Source organism: Trachurus trachurus, assembly GCF_905171665.1.
Source record: "Trachurus trachurus genome assembly, chromosome: 11".
Lineage (NCBI taxonomy): Eukaryota > Metazoa > Chordata > Actinopteri > Carangiformes > Carangidae > Trachurus > Trachurus trachurus.
Window position 1 is genome coordinate 29,381,539 of NC_139904.1, and position 21,891 is coordinate 29,403,429.

The window sequence follows — 21,891 nt, forward strand, 5'->3', positions numbered from 1 at the left end:
ACTGTTTATTTATTTATTTTTTTAAAGTATATTTTTGGGGCTTTTTTGCCTTAATTGACAGCACAGTTGAGAGAGAGAGACAGGAAATGGGGAGGCAGAGAGGTGGGGGTGACACACATGATAGGGCCACTCGACGTGGGATTCAAACCAGGGTCGCCTGCATTGAGGACCATAGCCTCAACACATGGGGCGGCTGCTCTACCAACTGAGCTAAACACCACCCCCTCTCTTACTGTTTCTAATCTAAATAAAAATTTAAAAAAAAATCACTGACACAATTTAAATAGTCTCACTCACCAGACCGTCGGACTCTGATTCTGAGATCAGAGAAAAAAAACACCCCGTTTGTTTGGATTTCTTTCAACCAATCACAGTTGTTGTGGGTGGTGCCACAGCAACAGTGCGCTTGCAAAATATTGCTGGATAGGTAGACGTTAGCCTCGCTAGCTCACTGAAGATGATGGGCTTAGCTCGATAGATAAAACTTTTGAAGTTCCTCAAGCTCAGACTACAATTTAAACAATACTGGGTAACACTTTATAATAAGTTCACACTATTAAACATTAGCTAAGCACTAAATACTGAATTCATCATTTATAACACATGGATACTCATTAGTATGTAGTTTATAAACACAGTTAAAAATGTTTTACTTATCGTTGATTAGCACTAACTGTATTTATAAACTACATACTAATGAGTATTCATGTGTTAAATGAATGAATAAATGAAGAATTCAGTATTTATTAATGCTTAACTAATGCTTAATTGTGTGTACTTATTATAAAGTGTTACCCAATACTGCAAAAGATATTTAACATAATTAACAGTTAAGATTACTTTTTTGAATGAATATTCATTGATTATATTAGCATATATTACCATCGATAAGATGGAGTTTAAACTGCTAACCTAACCTGAAAATGCAGAATAGAAAGAAGCTATGAAATATGTAAAGTACAGTCCACTCTGTTGTGGCTGCAAAAATAACTGCTATTCATTACTTCCACACAGTTTGCATAATAGTGAATAACACTGTACTATAACCTCCCAGCGAGCCCTGTGTGGTGGAGTGCAGCCGCGGGTTGAGGTTGAGTTTTTATTCCGTGTCTCAGCGATGAGTCTTAAGGTAGCTGGGTTTGTGCAGCAGCAGGCAGCAGGTGCTCTGGGCTAACTCTCCATTATGTCCAGAGATGAGGAGGAGGAGGAGGAGGAGGCGGGTGAGGGAGGAGGGGGGAGAGGCGGACGGGGGAGGAGAAAATGCCAAACGCGCTCTGAAAGCTCGGCAGAAAGTTGCACTGTGCATACAGATTCACCCCCCCTCCTCCCAGCCGCCAGGATCACACATCAACCGTCTCTTAAACTCACTGCCACGTCCCTCCGGCGATGCATTAGCGGGCTTCTCTCGCTGCTGCTGAAAAATTAACATCTCCCTATCTCTAAAACACACAGAGAGCGACCGGCACGGTGAAAACACTGGTTTTAAAGCAGCTGCCCACTTGAGCGTATATTAAGATTCTCTCAGGCGGGGAGGGGCTCACCTCAGCCCAGGGCCGTTGCTGGGAATTCTGGGCCCCCTGAACGAACATTGAAGTGGGCCCCTGCCCCCTGACTTTTCCTCGCCACTTTTTTCTTAGACTATTTTATCATTTATTATAATGCACTTTTCTGTCACTCTTTGTTCTTGACAGTGCCTGATGCAATATAACCAATTATTATTATTAGTTTGCGGGGAGCTAACTCTTGCTCTAGCATGGACTAAATCATTTTTATAGGAAAGTAGGAGGTTATTGCTTGGAAAATAAATAGTATTTCATTTTTGTGGCTTTGTTTTGATGCTGATGCAGCATTTGTTTTAATTTTAGTCAGGGTTATACGCAGAATAATTTAGTCAAAGAAGATTAGGATACTGGGGGTTGTTGGGGGGCCCTGCTGGACTATGGGCCCTTCTCCCCTATGCAACGGCCCTGCCTCAGCCCCACTACTGTACAGACCAGTCATGAACAGACATGCGGCTGCCAGGCTTTGCATATATCTTGTTTGTTTTGTTTTTTTGTAACATGCAAGTGAGGTTATTTCTCCTCCACCTCCTTCTGCATTGGTCGACCTCTGTGGCTCTTTGCCCCGGAGCGTTTAGTCAGATACATACCTCTTGATTCCTCTCATTAATAAGGCAATTGTGGAAGTAAAGGCAGTGGAAAACAAGAGTTGCTGCGACCCAGATTTAATTGTGTATTTCTGAGGGGAAAATATGTTATTTTTTTCAGCCTTAAAAAAGATTATTTCAAACATACAATCTATTCTTTTCCCAGTCAGACCTTCAAACATACCTCGGTCTCTATGTGGGTGGAATACAGCAAGGCTTCTTTTGTTGGCCTTCCTGTAAAGGTTATATAACTAAAAAGAAAACTCAATCACACGTCTCAGACCGCACTGTGAACTTGAAAGGACAAGGTTGGTGTCACTCCTTCTTCTGACAGTTGATTGGAAGATGGAGGCAGTCTGTCCAACTGTCAGTCCAGGTCAGTTCTTTAGCGGGAGCAGTGTAGAAGTAGCCGTGGTTGTTCAAGCAAATGGATCCGCATGCTGAGGACTGATTTTCCCGCTCGTACATATGATATGAGCAGAGGAGTGGAACACTTACAGTAATGTTCCAGGTGCTCTCCTTCAGGGGTCATAATAAGGCTCTGATATTATCTTTAGTAATTTAGTATAAGACACAAGCAGAATATCTCAGTCAAAGTCAAAGTAATGTCCATGAAGTGAACATTGCTGCTCTGATGTGCAAACTTCATTTTGACACTTCCATTTCATTGTTATCAGAAGAGTATCTCAGTCAAAGTGACATCCATCAGCATGTAGCGCTGAGTAAACATGTGGATATTGTTTTTTTTTTTACAATTATGGCAAAAATGCTGCATTTCTTCTAATTAAAAATATTTATATTTGCTTTCTGGAAATCATCTTGACACATTATTATTTATGTAGGTATAGGACAAGATAAGCTTCTGCTTCATCCTATTCCTTTTCACGAATTAAAGCAGAAGTAAGTGGAATGTTTGTGTTAATATAAGTCTTAAATAGTTCTATCTTCCGACAGCAATCACTTACATAGAGTGTTTGGTCTGAAACACGGGTCTGTCAGTCACTCTGCTCTGCTGTAAGCCGAGGAGAAAACTTTCCTTGTATCCTACAACCTTTATCCAATGAGGAGAGAGAACGGCATAAAGGGGCAGTCCTCTCTGTGTGTGCAGCCAAGGGATGCGCGTGAATGTGGTGACGTAGGTACGAGGGCGGGGACTGCTAACTCCATCTGCTGACAAGAAGTTAGCCAAAACCACCGGATCGCTTACTTCTGCTTTAATTTTTTTTAATTAATTTCTTTTTTTATTCTTGTTCAAAAACAGGATAATGAATAAATGAGTGTAAAGTGAAGCTACGTCAGGCTTCAGATGCACAGTTACCACTTGTCAGTTGAACATGTTCACTATTGTTATTGATTTGTAACATTTGTTCATATAAAAGAACATAGAAAGTGTATATATGACTGACTTGATTGATTTTAGCATTGATTTCATATGGGAGTCTCCTCCACCTGAGATAAACACTGTTATTATCCAACAGAAGGCCGGTGTAGTAAAGGGTTAAATCACACACCGCTGTGCCGGCCCACAGAGGAACGACGAGGCACGACCAGCTCTTCAGAAAAGTCACCAGGTCATTTACATGAGACACCATCATATTCCTATTAAACACAGTGTGTGTGTGGGTAGGAATGAATAGACATGGTGGTCACAAACAGAGGTGCAGCGTAGGAGGAGGAGGAGGAGGATGCAGGATGAAGGAGGACCTGGTGATATTATCAACACCACAGTGTGTAATGAAATCAATGAAAGTGTCATCTTCTTCAGGGGGCTGTGATTTGTGTCAGCCACCGGGGGGCTGAGAAAGCCAATCCATGAGCTTGTTTGCACAATAGCTGCAGGATTTGTGGGTGTATTGAAATGACATTTCTCAGTAGTATTAGGAGAACACAGAGCGGGCAATAGTTCATGAATGGCACATTGTTACTCTATTCCCTGGCATGGATTACATAGTGCCTCTACATTGATGGTTATTGCCGCTATTCTCTCTGACTTATGGCTCATCTCTCCTTCCCCTCCTCTTTTTCTCCTCTCCCACCTTCTCTTCTCACTTTTTTACTTCCTTTCTCTTCTCCACCTGTACTTCTACTGTATCCACCCCCCTCCTTCTCCTCCTCCTCCCCTCCTCTCCTCCTCCGCAGGCCCCAAGCAGGAGATGATCTACGACTTCTGGAGGATGGTTTGGCAGGAGAACTGCTTCAGTATTGTCATGATCACCAAGCTGGTGGAAGTGGGCAGGGTAGGTTTTTCCTCTTCCCTTTGTCCTGTGACCTCTCCAGCCCCCTCCTCCTCCTGTGAAGATGGATGGAGGGGGGGGGGGGGGGGGATGTATTTCTGGAGCTTCCTTTATCATTTCCTATACATCAGAAGAGCTGCCGTGCTCCGTGTCGTGGGAGGAAATGGCTTCCCGCTGTCTGATCATGAGTGATCACCTCATGGCTTTGGTGGCTGCACACCAAGGTCAGAGCTTTGATGTGTGTGAAGGCCCATGGAGGAATCTTCTGGCCTCTTTTCTATTTGCTATTCCTGCCTCTGCTGAATTCGGCCGACAAGTGATGCAGTGTTCGCCATGTGTGTGATAAGCATCATGCAACACATGTAACCTTTGTAAGAATCTAGACACTGTAGATTCTTTCTATGTGTAAATTGGTATGGTAAACGGTATTCAATCTTCCAAAACAAAAATGTTACATGATATTTGATATGATCTAAGATGGACTCATCTTGTAAAACAATTCATAGCTATGGAAAAAACAATCCTAATTCATAAATAACTGTTAGGGTTAAAGGGATACGCCAACATTTTTTTTTTTCGTGTCTTGCCTCACTCCTGAGTCCATGACCAGCAGATAGACACCATCCTTTCGACTGTGCGTGCAGTAACAAGGGAGATAGAGCCGCATCGCCCCTAATTAGCTTAGCTCAAATGCTGGAAGTGTATAGGAAGTGTTAGCCTGCCTCCTACCAGCCGAAATCAGCAGTAAGAAGCTGATTTCATTTTAGCTCTGAACTCTGTAAATATATCACTTTATCAACATTTCAAACATTTATAGGTGAGAAAGTAGCCGTTTAGATCAGCAGTGTGTCCTTAATTTGTCTAAATACCAGCTGTTTACAATTTTGTTCGGACAAATTCGGCTAACACTACCTATGCACTTCCAGCGTTTGAGCTAAGGTAATTACAGGCTATACGGGCTCTATCTCCCTTGTTACTGCACGCACAGGCGAAAGGATGGTGTCTATCTGCTTGTCATGGACTCGGGAGTGAGGCGAAAATAAATTCCGTCAGTAGCCTATTATTGGGCATGTAATATTGCTAAACTTCTTTCTTGGAACTCCAAGTCTGTACTTACCTCAATGGGCCGAAATGGAGATAATATCATCCAACTTTTTGTTATGGTCAGTGATGTGCTCCCAATTACAAGATCTCCATGAACCCGATCGTGGCTAATACTTTAAAAATCTGGAGTCAGTTCAGGAAGCACTTTGACTGACTTTGGTCAGAGGTCAGTAGGTCAACCTACAGACCCCGGATGTTGATAACAGCTATCCCCGGACTCATAGGGGAATAGCACATAGCATATCATAACAAAATATTGGTGAAATGAACAAGTTTGGTGGCAGATAATGTGTTATTTAGAGGCTGCATTCTGCTGCCCTGTAGACTCGCATTATATGGATATACGCGGCTCTTGGCTGGATCTAATTTCGTCGGAACGACTTGTAATGACACCAAAGTTAAGTCCAGATTGTAAAAAAACGGCAATTATCCTTTAACACCCCTGATATAGACTAGAACTTACAAACAGTGGATAACACCAACTACTGGAACATGTTTTCCAAAGTCCATGAAAATAAGAACATTTCTGCCTCTGCTATATCTTTTTTTTTTAATCTTTAACACGAGGAAAACAACTTTATGGGTTGCAATTGCTATGGTAACCCTTAACCAGACTTCTCCATCCGACAGCATCAGTTTCAGGGCTGTTTGCATTCTAAAAACAACTGATAAACAAAAAAATGCAAATGCCATTTCATTTTGTGGATGAAGTCAAATAGCAGATGAGCAGCGCAGCCAAATAAACTTCAGCCTCTGTCACAAATTAAGTCATTTTCCAGGCGAAAAAAGTAGAAATATGCAACCACCCAGTGTAATTACGACTGACCTTTTAGCGTTTTACAGTGCAACCATCATCTCTCTTTGAAAGTGTGAGAAACGTCGCTCTTCTGGATCAGTAAAACGCGCGTGCAGCCTGGAGTAGTGGAAAGTGTCGACACCGTGCAGCCGGCGGCGGAGGAAAATGTAGACGCAACAGAAAACACACTGCATCAACAGAAAAATAAAAACAGCCATTCTCTTAGAAACTTAAACCGCGAAGGGTCGGAGGAGAGAAAATAACACCATCATCTAACTGCAGAGTTCTACTTCCAAAATGGCCTTTTAAAATCATATCTAAACATGTCTTATCTTAACTCAGTGTCACCATGTCTCTGTCTCAAATGTTGGAGATGGAGATGATTGGAAAACTGGAGTAAAGTCCAATTATTTGGCAAAGGTCACAAGAGGATTACAGCATCGCAATGTGTTTGCTTGTGGAAATCTCAGTGCCAAGAGGTGAAAAGGATTGTGTTCTAGTGTTAGAATGAGTCAGCTATATATATATGTGTGTTTGTGTTTGTGTTTGTGTGTGTGTGAGCCTTTCTAACCTGAAGCTGTCTGTTGTTTGTCCAGATGAAGTGCTGTAAGTATTGGCCTGATGACACTGAGCTCTATGGTGACATTAAGATAACACTACTGAAGACAGAAACACTGGCTGAGTACACCGTGCGCACCTTCGCCATGGAGCGGGTGAGTCACACTCTGATATTATATTTATCTCAACCCTCTCACTATAGCTTCTCTGGCTCTATATACGTCCTGCCAAAACAGCCGCCACTTTATTAGGTACAGGACACCCAGCTGAAGCCGACGCTCTCTAACACGGCAGAAGGTTTCAACCATCAGTCATCACATCATGACCACCTGTCTAATATAGTGTAGTGTTGGTCCCTTTAGGTCCCTGCTGAATACACAACAAACTGCTCTGCACTGTGTGTTCTGACAGCTTTCTATCAGCAGTCTGAGCAACATGGACCATATAATATTGAGCATTTAAATGTTGCCATTTGATGCATTGTACCAGAGATAGACAAATCATAGAACATAAAGCATAAAGAGTCCTGACTTCAAACATAAGCAGTAAAATACAGTTCATTATTAGGAAGTAGGGTTGCAAAGGGGCGGAAAATTTCCAGTAAATTTCTGTTAAATTTCCAGAAACTTTCCATGGGAAGTTAAGCTGGGGAATTTTGGAAATATTCCAAATTGGAAACTTCCCATGGGAATTATGGGAATATATAGGAATTATTGGGAATTTATGGGAATTAATTGGAAATTGGGGGTAATTTAAACAAACTGTATCATATCCAAACATAAATGTAAATTTTGTTTTGCCATAAGCAGACATCCATGCAAAATGATACAATTTAAAAAAAACATGACATTTCAACAGATTTATTTGTGAGTAGAACTTTATCAAGTTTAAATTCTTGTATGAACAATCAATTATTTTACTGAACAACAAAAACATGAATGTTGAGTAAAAGGGCCAACCTTCAATTTTGTAAATTTCGGGTTTATTCCCATTTATTCCCATATATTCCTGTTAATTCCCATATATTCCCGTTAATTCCAATGGAACGTTTACAACTTTGAAAATTCACGGAATTTTGCAACCCTATTAGGAAGTCAGTGATGACAAGACTGGGAGTTTATTTTTTTAAGTCTTAAGTTTCATTTAAAACTCATCAATGAGCCTGCAGCCGCTTCACCACTGTCCCTTCATTGGACACTTTTGATAGATCCTGACCAATGTTGGGCATGTTACCTTTAAAATGTAATTAGTTACAGTTGCTAGTTGCGTTCCCCAAAAGGTAACTGAATAAGTAACTACATTATATAATAACCAGGAAATGTAAGTATTCTGTTTTAAATGCTCAAATATGTCAAATAACTTGGACTCACCTCCTAACCACAGTTTTTTTAACAGATTTTTTATTTGACATATACACATACATACATACAAACACAAATTTAACAACCACAGAGGAGATGTATATTATATACAGTTATACTTGCTTGAAGTTCTTTAAAAGTTTTTCTTGTTGACTAGATCTTTGTAAATTATCAGTCAGTATTCTATCTGGAACTAACCAACTCACTCAGTATTCCTCCGCACAGAATACTGAGTGAGTTGGTTAGTTCCAGATAAGCGCCTTTTTTTCAACCAGTTGATGAACTAAAAAAAACGTGGAGACTACATAACGTACACTTAAACAGGTGTATTATTTTGTGGCGGGACTTCTTGAGTCAAGTCACGGCACATTTTATTGTCAGTAACAAGGTTATAACGGGGGAAACAGTAACTACTTGTTACTGAAAAAGTTAGAGCCGTTATTTTTAACGCTGTTTTTCCCCTCACTGATCCTGACCACTGTAGAGCGGGAACAGCTCACAAGAGCTGCAGCTTTTCACCGACTTCCTGTATGTTTTTAGCACTTCATGAAGCTGTTTTGTAGAAGCATTGCCCTTTGTCCAAGACAAATCTCTCCCACGGGAGACCAATACAATGACTTTGAGTGTGACTTTGACTCTTCACATGAGAGACCCAGTCGTCCTTGTCAAACTGGATCAAATCCTGCACATGTTTCCTGCTTCTAACACATCAACTTTGAGGACAACATGTTCACCTGCTGCCTAATACATCCCACCCACTAACAGGAGCCACGATGAAGTGTTATTCACTTCACCTGTCAGTGCTCATGTTGTTATGCCTGGTCGGTGTATAATGTTCAGTAAACTTAACGACAGTCAGTCCATGTTTCTCATTCAGCTGCAGGTTTAATTGGTTTCTATTTGCATGCTCCGTTCTTATAATAACAGCACCTCATCCAACCCACCTGACTGTTTCTTGCAGAGAGGTTACCCCGCTAAACACGAGGTGTGTCAGTTCCACTTCACCTCCTGGCCCGAGCACGGCGTGCCGTACCACGCCACCGGCCTGCTGGCGTTCCTGCGCCGGGTCAAAGCTTCCACGCCTCCCGATGCCGGGCCCGTGGTGGTCCACTGCAGGTAAACCGTCCCCCACCCCCAGCCTCGTAATGAGCTCCACAGCTAACAGACATAAGGGTTTTAAAAATACACAGTCTCAGACGTTCTTTATCTTACTTTAAAGTCTTGAATCTTTAACACTTTTTCAGCACAGTTAATTCAGCCTGTTTATTTCTGCTTGAGTTTGTGCTTCTATGCATTTCCTGAAATAACTTTGAGCCTCTTGTATATGTGAAAGTGGAGAGCAGAAGAGTGTGAAAAACAAAAAATAGACCAAGACTCTCCAGCAGGAGAGTTCACACATAAATAAGCAACAGATTCACAAAAACAGAGAAAGTTGCGATTTTGATTCCTGGAAAGGACTTTTATTATCTGTTCTGGCTGCTTGACAATAAAGTTAAAATGACAAACAAAGCCTTTGCTCACAGATTTAATATTCACTCAACTGTAAGTGTGTGCATACAGTAAGCCAGGTTTGTTTCCTTTCATTATGTAAGATTTGAGTAATATATATATTTGGAAATTGGCTCGTCTGAGATGGAATCTGCCATATGATCATAATAACAATAATTATCACAGGTCTTATTCTAATTCCTAGTCTAAAGAGAAAAAAAGAAAAAAAATGGAGTCTTGGCCAGTTTATAAGTGGATACAGATCTATTTTAAGATTTAAAAACCACCACATCTACGGTTGCAACAACCTTCCAGCATGGTGCCAGTGTGAAAGGCCTGTGAGCTGCCATCTGTGCCATACAGTACATGCAGAGATAAACGCTACCCAGTCAGAGGTGATGGCTAACCCTCCACAGACATGAAAAAAAAAGAGAAAAGGATTTGGCAAACAGCAGAAAAGACGTTAATCACAAGTGAAATGAAACTACCACAGACTTGAAAGATACGCTGTGTAGAGTAGAGAGGTGGCGGACAAGGAACGGAGCTGCAGCACACAAACAAAGACTCCAACTGCTTTAGCACCCAGCGAGTGGCTAAATACAGTAGCATCTCCTGAGAGAGAAATAAAAATGCAGCAGAATTGAGGCATACGCTGAGAGAGAGAGAGCAAAGTCTTGAGGGACCTTTAAGTCTGGAGATTTTAAAAATATTACCCCACAAGTGCACTGAATTATACTCTCATTACAGAGATATATCAGTTGGCACTGGGGAGGACCTTCCTAAATCAAAGGTTTTTTGGGGTTTCTTTTTTCCAGTTGAAAACATACGAGCTGCATTGTTAAACCCCTGGTGATCTGTCTACAGCTCTCCTGTGCATTTGTGCTGTTTTCCAAAATAAAAATTACAGAAATAAAGCAGGAAAAAGACAAACCCAGTGGTCGGTTTGTTTGCTTTCACACCATGCTTGAAGTAGACTAAGACTCTGTTTTAAAGGGGACATATTATGAAAATAACACTTTTTGAAGGCTCTTTACATATTTAGGTGTTTGTTTTGCCTTCTGGCCTCCAAAATGTGAGAATTGACAAAAACATCTGTAATTTTCAGGCTCCCTAGGTTGAAATGCATGTGGTTTTATGAGCTGTTCCCTCAGTTGTCTTCCAATGATGTAACTAGTTTTCAAATTTACATAACCCCACCCCTACCTGGCAGGGCAAGCAGTGGTTTATTAATTTGCATTTAAAGGGACAGGCACGTTCTGAACAGGGCTGTTTTAAAGGATGAAAAGAGCTGTGATGTTTGATCCTTGGGGGATTTTGACCAAAGCATCTAACAGACATGTCTTTAAGACACCTGGGAACTATTTTAATTTGTGGAAAAGGGACAGAATATTTCTCCTTTAAAACTGGTCTTGTCCACAACGGACTTCTGGACAAACAGGCGGAGTTTGTTGTAACCAAACCAAAGACGTCAAATGTGGATAGTTTGGATCTCTTATAGGCCTTGTTCATATTGAAGATTTGTAAAGATCAAATCTCATATGTTTTTTGTCTGTTCAGACTATCAAAAAGATCAAACTACAACATACATGCATACAAACTGGATCTGCTACGAATCTAAATTGGGCACGCAGTGTGAAAATCTCAAGTCTGCACCGGGGTGTGATTGGCAGCTTTCTCTGGAGCCTTACTGTGTTTCAATCCTCATTGAAATGTGCACAACATGCAACCAAGTCAGCTAATGAATTATTATTGTACAGCATGTAGAGACACTGTCAGAAATAATCTGCATTGTGACTCAATGGAGCATGAGCATGGGTAAACATCCAAGTGGAACTTGGCCCAGATGCTGAGATCTGTTCCTTATCTTTAGTTTTCATTCTGGCTGTGGGCCTTATTTTAATTCTGATTAAAAAGCTCCTAGCTACTGTATCCTGCTGCATCTTATCATAAATGATGTGCTTGTTTAGCAACGCTGATACACAGGGAGGTGTTTTTGTCTTTTTGTTGAAGAAAACAGTTAAAAATCTATGAAGACAGATGTGTTCTAGAGGCATAAAACATCCCAGTGTAAAGAACTCAAATGGGCTTTAAAGGAACAAACCCTTATCTGATGTGTGCCGAGGCATTCACAGGAACCCACACACCTACCTTTACAGCAGCGTTAGACCCTGACATGAAAGACGTAGGACTTGATATACGGTCTTTATAAATGTCTCGGCGCACTGCAACTAAAAGGTTTTTAACTTTCAAACTTCAGCTTAGATTTCCCTTTTTTGTATGCTGCCAGAGCACAATGGTCACTTTATTCCTTTTATTTTCTTACCAGAACAAAGCCCATTATTATACTTGACTTTGGGAAGAGTAACTTCATCATTACTAAAAGCTCCCTGCTGAGGCTTTTTTACTTTTTATTTTTTCATTTCAGTGATGTATTCAGGCTTGTCAATCCTTTCTCCTTTATCCTCTTTTTTGCACCAGTATGGGGGCGGGCAGGACCGGCTGCTACATTGTGCTGGATGTCATGCTGGATATGGCCGAGTGTGAAGGAGTGGTGGACATCTACAACTGCGTCAAGACCCTGTGTTCACGACGCATCAACATGATCCAGACTGAAGTGAGTGGGAGTGCGGCGGTGCACCAGAGAGAGGCCAAGTTCAACTTTGAACAGAGAGAGAGTCTGGTTTGATCCCCACAGGATGAAGGACACTTTTATATTTGACCATTACTAAAGGTGACTGTCAGACAGTTTATTCTTTTCAGGTTAGTAAAAAAAAAAAGAACACTCCCACGGCCACCACTGCTTGAAGAGCTGTGCTGTTACTTTCTAATAGAAGTTTTTTTTTTTTTGTATTTCAAAGAGAGGGTAAATTACATTCAAGATAAATTTGACACTTAATGAAAACAGAGAGTCAAGCGACAGTAATAGTGCACTCAGCAAGAATCCCAATATTATATAAACATTTATATAACAATTTAAGCTCAGTGTTAAATAAATCACACACTGCATCCCACATGGAACAAGTTGTGATATATCAGATATATTTGTTATATCACCCAGCTCCACAAAAAAAAAAAAACATCTATTTACAAGACAGGCAGACAGGCAGTAACATTAGTATGCAGGTGGAGTTGTGTCTGGTCACCTTGGAAATGTAATATATGCTAAAACTGTTCTTTTAGCATTGTTTTGGTCTCCACCAGCTCCTCATGAAAGTAAAATTGGCTCTGTAGCATACAGTGATCATCAATATCAATCAAACTTATCCGTTTTTTTCTTTTTCCAAAAAAAAAACATCTGCTCACCCAGCTTGAACTGAGTATTTGATTAGAGCAGAGTTTGTGGGCCAGAACACTAAAATAACGAGCTTTAACTTTAGCGGCCTTCAACATCTGTCTGCTTGCCACATGCCATGGTGCTGGATGTGTGTGTAGCATACTGTGTGTTCAACGGAGCTTCTCCAAAGCCTTCTGCAGCTGGAAACATGTTGTTAAGAGCGGAGGTTATGGGGCGTGAAAGACCTAAAGATGGGTTAAAGAGCTGCCCTTAGTGTCAGCTGACAGTACTATATGGGTTTCTCACTGCACATTAGATGATATAATGATTAGCTTCGTTGTCACTATTAAGAAAATGGATGATGCAGGTTTGAGTTTTAAGAATTTGAGTAGTTAAAGCCCCTACAAAGAACTTTTAACTGGATAAAAGTCTATTTTTTCTGTCTCTGTATGAGCTGCAACCAGGGCCGTTGCTAGGAATTCTGGGGCCCCTGGCCCCCCTGAAAGAATACTAAAGTGGGCACCTTTCCCCTGACCTTTCCACTTTTTTTCTTAGGCTATGCATTATCATTTTTTATTTAGTTTGTTTTGATGCTAATGCAGCATTACTATGAGTAATAATCAGGGTCGGGTTGAGTATTAAATGTGTAAAACATGAAACAGCAAATTATCTGTAAACCGCTAATGTACCTGCATGCTAGCATACTAGCATGTTATACATCTTACACAAGTTAAGGATAGTTGAATGTTACTTTAGCCACTATAATGCGTCTGTCCAATGAAAGCCAAATGATTTAATGGTACATTCTTTATGGTTTAAAGTCATTTAATTTAATTAGCATGCATTACTCATTGATAAAGGCAATTTATATTAAATCATTCACCTTCAAACAAGTCATAAAACTACAGGATTGTACAGTCAAGTGTTGTATGTAAAAGGCAAAGCGTCATTAACTTTTCATGCAGAAAGATACTGGTTTTAATTGTGTAAATAAAGACGCTAAGACATCCGAGTGCTGACTGTGCGCTCCCAAACATCCCAAACAAACAAACCAGAGAAAGACCTTAATTACTGGAGTAAACACAGCTATTAAAAGTTGAAAAAGATTCTCTTATTAACACGTCTACAAGTGGAGACAGTAATGCAAATACCCAAAACAATGGTATTTATCTCCCTTTCCACCTTTCAGCTGGAGCCGGCCTACCAGTTGAATACATATTGCTGTGATTACAGGATGCATTAGAAATGATAAACAAGTTGGAAGAGGGACATTTTTTTTTTTTGCGCCTGTATGATTTTGAATGCATCCTCCACTCTTTAATCTTTTGTTTGGTTGATTGTCAAAACAAATTTCTCGGTTCCCTTTTTAATTGCACAGCTCATGATGTTATTCATATACATAGTGTGTGGGCAGTGTTTGGCTCCTCTGATGTCTGCTTTCTGCACTTTCCTTACCCCGTTTACAGACATTTTCCTGCTGGGGGAATAATGCCAGAGAGTGGGCCTGGCAGTGTGAAGACTGTTTGACAGTTATGACTATTAGTCAACATTCAACGGCAGTAATTAAATTTTTTGCATTGTTCTTCACAAGTGGGCAATTAACAGTCAGGAGGCTCGTAAACGTGCAGCGAGGGGATTTCTTTGTGACTTTTTTTTTATGTATTTTTTTTTTTGCTCTGGTGTTTTAGGAGCAGTATGTGTTCATCCATGATGCTATCCTGGAGGCCTGTCTGTGCGGAGAGACCGCCATCCCTGTTAATGAGTTCGGTCTCATCTATAAAGAGATGCTGAAGGTTGACTCTCAGAGCAACACCTCACAACTCAGAGAGGAGTTTCAGGTAACACACACACACACACACACGCGCGCGTGTACATGCATTTTCTATCTTAGTTTGTAAGAGCATCTATTTCAGGGGTTCGCAAGGAAGTTTTATAGCCTTGGGCTGTTTTTTTCTAGTCCATTCAATGGGGGGCAAGAACATAATTAGAGTATAATTTATCACTGTTCACATTTGGCACTGAGGCCACAGTTAGATGTTATACGTACATTATGCACACATCATGATTACTTTGTAAGTGGCCTGTCAAGCAAAGAATAGACCCCTTGACACATCTGGTTGAAGAATTTCAGAATAAAAGTTCTCAAGCTTTGAAGTTTTTGGAAAATTCACTAAAGAAAGGAAACACCGGGTTCTGATTAGCTTTGGGAATAAATGTTGAGTGTGAATGTGATGTACGTGTTGAAATCGAGTCGTTTAGCTGCAGCTATTTAGAAAAATTTAACAGAAAATCAACAGACCAAAGGCCTATTTAAAGAGGAATATCATGCCATTATTTGTTTTTGTACAATAAATCAGCAGAGCTAACACCAGCTTTACTGATACAGTGGGTTAGTGTTTTCAAGTGATTTCACTTCAGGACGTTATTAAAGGAGACATATCATTCACATTTTCTACAAATTAAAATAGTGGTGTCTTAAAGACATGTCTGTGACATGCTTTGGTCAAAATCCCCCAAGGATCAAACATCACAGCTCTTTTCATCCTCTCTAAACAGCCCTGTTCAGAATGGCTGGTTTCAGTGCCTGTCCCTTTAAATGCAAATGAACCACTGTTTGCCCCACCCCTTCTACTGGTACCAGTTAGGGGTGGGGTTATGCAAATTCAAATCCTAGTTACATCACTAGAAGACAACTGAGGCAACAGCTCATAAAACCACATTGATTTCAACCTATAGAGCCTGAAAACTACAGATTTTTTTGTCAATTCTCACATTTTGGAGGCCAGAAGGCAAGACAAACACCTAAAGAGCCTTAAAAAAGTCATATTTCTACAATAAGCTGTTCCCTCAGTTGTCTGCCAATGATGCAACTATTTTTCACATTTGCATAATACCACCCCTACCTACCTGGTACCAGTAGAAGGGGCGGGACAAGCAGTGGTTCATTTGAATTTAAAGGGACAGACACTGAAGCCAGCCGTTCTGAACAGGCTGTGGAAAAGGGGCGTAATATGTCTCCTTTATACAGGAACCTTTCTCCACTTGGAGGCCACGGTGGAGAAGGGTTCTGTGTGAACATCAGTTGAACATGGGTCAGTCCTGGCAACTGCTGTCAGGGGCAGGGGGGCGTGGTAAGTGGCGAGGAGACGCCCAGTTTGAATGTTGTGTTTAAAAACTGCACCAAACAAACCTACTGACTCTACCTTTAAGTGAAAACCATTTCCTTTAATGGCAACGATTTTACTTACTTTCAAGTAAACAAAAGTGTTCACATCTAATTATCTTCCTTTACATCGGACTGCGAGTATTTGCAGTGAGTTTCTCTGCGATGCCCACACTCATCTATAATCACACTTGAAATACTAAACATAATTTCACAGTTGATATTACATTCCCACATCTGAACTTTAACAGTAACATATTCCAGTTTCAGTCTAATTACTGCTTGTTATTTTCGCTTTACAGTAAATCTTTTTTTAAAGGCTGCAGATCATGAAAATCATTATGGGGGATCAAGTCAAACACAAGACTGTCTATGACTGCGCTGCAGCTTTCTCACTGTAATTTGTCCACACCTTGCCGCTACGTGACTTTATCAATGACATGAGTATCAGCCTCACACAACAGTCTCATGACTGCCTTCCAATTTCACATTTACCCTGCAAAACACACTGTGCTGTAGGTGTTTAATGAGAAAACTATGAATGCTGACATTACAGCGACAGCCACCAACGCTGAAGCTGCTTATCTAATTATTACACATTTGACACGGCGACCAGGCTCAGTATAAATGTTTTAGATTGCAAACAACACCACGTATTTTATGTAATGTTAATGCCACGTCCAGTTAATAGCAGTTATAATAATGTGTTTATTGATTGGCAGAATCATTAGAATCTCTTCTCTCTACCCGCTGCACGGTAACCTCGTTCCACATGAGCCGACCAATCAGAAATGCCTCTCAAAGTGCAACTTGTTGCCCGGAGGCAATATTCCCGCTCCGAGCCGGAACGCTCTCCTCATTCGGAACTGAACCTGTGGGGACTCATTCACAATATGAGCAGAGTTAGATAATAAGTTCATTTCAATTTCCTTTGCTTCATAATGTGCTTATTCATAATGTATGAGATTGCACTAAATGTGTTTTTATCCATTAAGGCCTGGTGGGGATTTTGACTGATAATAAATATGTTTTAAGTTTCCCAGAGATGATTGGAGATAGTTGAGCTTGTCAAGTATTGACAGTCAGGGCTGTTTGAGCAGAGAGTATTTCCATTGCCTCTGTCCATCCGTCTTTGATCCCATTTCTGTTCCGCTGCCTCTGTCTCCTCTTATCATAATCTGAATTCTCACTCTTTCATTTTATCTCTGCATCTCAACACATTCTCACACACTGGCGCCAACCTTTCTAATTATCTTCTCTGCACGCTCTTGTCTTCTTCTCTTCCCCGCTCCTCCTCCTCCTCCTCCTCCTCCTCCTCCTCCTCCTCCCTCAGACGCTGAACTCAGTGACCCCCCACCTGGATGTGGAGGAGTGCAGCGTCTCCCTGATGCCCAGGAACCGCGAGAAAAACCGGAGCATGGACGTCCTGCCGCCGGACCGCTCCCTGGCCTTCCTCATCACCACGGAGGGAGAGAGCAACAACTACATCAACGCCGCGCTGGCCGACAGCTTCCTCCGGCCCGCCGCCTTCGTGGTGACGCCGCACCCTCTGCCCGGCACCACCACCGACTTCTGGAGGCTGGTCTACGACTACGGCTGCACCTCGGTGGTGATGCTCAACCAGCTCAACCAGTCCAACTCTGCCTGGGTAAGATGAGAGAAGGGGATACTGGTGCAAAAACAAAGCTTTTTTATATGGTAACAGTGCCTGATCTACTAATTGAAAAAACTACAAAAAAAAGTACAAAACTATGGTGAACAACACAGTTTATTAAAGCAACATTTTCTCACTAATGGTAGAAAGGGCTGCTCTGCACTACAAAGGCCGTATCTGCATTTTTTCTTTTTTCTTTTTTTTGACCAATCAAAAGTGTGGCATAATTCTCTTCGGTCTGGTAGAATTTGATATTGGTACTGCTAAAATGTCCAGAGATATTGGGCTTTTTATTTTGCTGTCCATCCAAGAAAGCACTGTAAACCAAGGCAAACTGTACTCCCTACATTCTATACTTTACTCTTTAATTCCATTGGAGTAAAACCAAGCCAGAGTGCAGTATCTGCCATAAAACTGTCAATATTAGTCACAAAATATGCCATAAAACGGTCAAAAATGGTCAGAAAGACAAACTACAAAACACATTTAATTCAGTCCACCTTTATCTAATCAATTATAGACTTATTCATAATTTGATGTTTAAACCTGACAATGAAAAACACAAAAAGCTGTTTTTCTCAGTTTGGCATTTTTACAGATACTGCACTCTGTCTTTGTAGAGCAGAGCTGTTGTCAGTCAGTATCGTTTATTTCCACGTTTCCAGTGCTTGAATCTCAAAGTGTCACGACACCCACACCCCCCCACTCTGCCAGCTGATGAGCTTAGCATGGGGTCACACCAGTGTATCCTGCGCGTTGCTAGATGCTTCATTAAACTTTGACGTTTCCCTCCTTTACACGCAATTGTTTTAAAATATTTCTAACACATCCTGCATTTAGAATCAGTGGAATACATCCACACTTAAAGGTAGGGTTGGAGATCCTGGAGAAACAGGTCTAACAGGTCACATTTTGAAAGTTAGCGATGCTGTGCAGCGTCGCTAACTTTCCTCCAGCCTTTTCTCATGGCTCATTCACATGAAAGAAAACACCCGACATAAACCATCCAACATCCAGCTTAGAGCTACATCACCGTTGTCATTTCTGTGGCGTCACTTGTTGATGACTTGTGCACGCGATTAGAGCACGAAGAGCAGTACACACAGACGACGGAGGGAGAGACAAAGATAGAATAGAATGGAATGTCTTTATTGTCCCATGGGGACATTTATTTTCACACTCACAAACAGCAAAACACTGGTCAACATGGTGAAGATGGCAGCTTTATTGACACATCACATTCCAATTGACACATTGATACATCGTGTTCCAATTAACTTGAACCTGGCATTCAAAATGATTGGATGGTGTTTTTACAGGATTGTCTGTTCCACAGGTGACTGACTTTTTTATTTTTGTGAAAAAGCATTTAAAGGTCCAGTGCGTAATAATTATCAAGGTTTATTGACAAAATCTGAATCTACTACCCATGAATATATTTGTATAAGCGGTGTGCGATTTGTGAAAAAAACAGAGGGGGGGATAGTTTGCGGCGGGGGGGGGGGGGGGGCATCTCCAGGTTGTGGACCTGTAGTTCATAGCCAATACAGTAAAAAGAAGAAAGGCCAGCAGCACTTGTGTCCTTCTCATAGTTTTTTTATTGTAAACTGTGTCGACGCTACAACACACAGACCGGTTTTGAACTATAGCCAATACAGTCACATCGACATCATCCCACGATATGTTAATAGACAGGCTTTTATTAAATTTCAAACAAATCAGCTCAGTAAAGATGGGAAATCATATAATCATAATAATTCTCAAGGGGCCGAACAACTCGACCGGATGCATCGGGTCAAGAAAACATTTAATAACTCGGGTCGGGTCTTTTCTTTCTCTTTTTTTGCTGGACGAAAATTAATGCACGTGAGTCTGGTCGCAACAGCGGATCGGACCGGGACGGGTCTTTGAGAACTGTAGCAGGAATTAAGCACTTTGAGAGGTTTTGTTCATTCACTAGAACTTGTAGAAAACAGACCCTGTTTCTAATTGAGACCGGCTTTTATTTGCTGAAACCTGGAGACAGACCAGACCCAAAATCCCCACCACCCCCCCCGGCAAATCGCAGTGTATAATCACTATAAAATAAAATTAGTTTGGTTTTCGTAGCCTTATAATTCTTCTTTTATATAGCAAGGGTCCTGAACAGAAAATCCAGCCAGTCAGAGAGCAGGTTTAGTGAGTTTTGCATTCATAAATAAACCAATAAAGAAGAAGGAGGAGGAAACAGCAGACATATTGTAAACTGGTTTAGATATTCACCTCATTGCTCCATGCTCCTGAAATACTCCCAGTCGTCCCAGTCGTGGTAAACACGTTTTTTTATCCTCGGAGGCCACCGTCACTTTGCTGACGGGAGAGGGTTAGTGAATAAATCTGGGCGTATTCTTGCCAACTTTTATGCCATGCCATATTTTCCTGATGAGTGGTCTTGAGTGAGCTTCTTCATTGCCTGACTCCATCTAATTCCTGGCTAATCCGAGGTTAGGCAAACACAAGAGCTGAGACTTTGTGATAAGCACCTACTCCTCCACTTGACACTGAGGCTATACACACTCAGTTAACTATACTACTACATAACTCTAGCAGGCTGTAAACATGTGTTTTACCATGGGAGTCTATGGAGACTGACTCACTGCTGCAGTCAGACTCAAGTGGCCGTTTGAAGACTTGCAGTTTTCAGCACCTCTGTGTTCGCTTCATTTCATTTCATCAGAGTGTAGCTAGCAAGAGCGCATGATGCTTCTATTGTCTGTAAGGTACATTCCTGAACACCAGGTTCAGATATTTAAGTGCCAGTGAAGTCTACGTTGGGCACAGGAGCCGGTGTTGTTGCTCCAGCCTTGGTAATAAACCAGCTGGAGATGAAATTGCTTTGAAGTGGAAGGCATTTCATTTTAAATCTCATAGTGTTCTAACTTACCATCATCGTGTCACTTCAGTTTCACCATGAGCGACATTAAAACACATCACAGCTGGATTTTGAGTAGTGCCACGCTGTGCATTTACATACACTTGGATAACAGAGATATACTGTAACAGCAGAGGTTGGGCTCTTTCTGCCCTCTTACTTCAGACAATAAATTGTCCAAGAGCAGTGTGGAATCATGTATCTAAAACCTGTTTATTCAAGACTGATTCTTCAAATAATGTGGAATCACAAGGGGTTTTAGTTTAGTTAGATGTTGAGCTAAGGTGATTTCAGACACTGGCTGCTTCTACCTCCTGAAAACTGTCCAGGACATAGAACCTACATAAAGACAATATAGAAAATGTGAAGTGTCAGGACAGTTTCCACTGTAAATGGCAAAGAGGTAAAGTTTAAGACCAAAGAAAAAGTATAGTGAAAAATGCTTTGTTACCAGAGAGCTTTCTCCTCTCTCTTTAGTCTTGTCCACTTAGCCAGAAAACTCTCCTGCAAAGAGCAGCTCCCGCTCCCCTAGAAATCGCCTTGTAGATGTTGATATTCTCAAAGACAAGGAGCTCTCCCAGAGCCGTGTTGAAGGTAAAATACACTTTGATCCTAGCTTGAACAAGAATGAAATACTACAAACCCAGCCTGATGTGGGCCTTAAGGTTTTCTTATTGCAACAAATGTCAAAAAAAGGTAAAAGTCACCACTGGAACAAAGCACTAGGTGGAGCATGCACAGAATCTCTTTTCATGCTTCCTGATGAAAACAGCACATATACATACTGTAAAGATGCATACAGGGACAGCGATTTCCCTGGATGATCCACTTATGACCATGGAATCACCATTTATTGCAGTTGATTATATAATTAGCATTTAATGAACTGGCAAACGAACTGGGATCGGAGCGGCGTCTTTGCTTTGACGAACAACCGGTTTCCAGCTGCTGAGATATTCCAAGATAGTGATTTACTGAAAAACCACATTTTTCTAGTGTCCGGGGCGGGTGGCAGTTAAACGACTGCCATCAAAATCTCAGAGTGTTTTCACAGCTCCTCCTGCACATCGCACATCGCTGACTGTGAGTAGCTCTCCTTGACTTCTTGAGTCCTCTCCACTGCCTAAAAAGACAGAGACTCACTCGTACATTCGAAACTTTTTTTGCATGGCAAGTGTGATAGCTGGTTAAACAGTATGAAC

The 21,891-nt window shown here is 41.2% G+C and overlaps 1 protein-coding gene across 1 annotated transcript in view; it reads left to right on the forward strand.

Annotated features, from left to right (window-relative positions):
* Nucleotides 1-21,891, forward strand: part of ptprua (protein tyrosine phosphatase receptor type Ua) — a gene marked incomplete at both ends in the record, with an annotated part of 281,098 nt that overhangs the window by 242,109 nt on the left and 17,098 nt on the right. Inside the window, 6 exons of the mRNA XM_083981670.1 lie at nucleotides 4,286-4,383; nucleotides 6,877-6,993; nucleotides 9,161-9,315; nucleotides 12,166-12,301; nucleotides 14,650-14,799; nucleotides 17,458-17,772. Of these exons, the coding sequence (XP_083837796.1) occupies nucleotides 4,286-4,383; nucleotides 6,877-6,993; nucleotides 9,161-9,315; nucleotides 12,166-12,301; nucleotides 14,650-14,799; nucleotides 17,458-17,772 (971 nt within the window). The remainder of the gene's footprint in view (nucleotides 1-4,285; nucleotides 4,384-6,876; nucleotides 6,994-9,160; nucleotides 9,316-12,165; nucleotides 12,302-14,649; nucleotides 14,800-17,457; nucleotides 17,773-21,891) is intronic.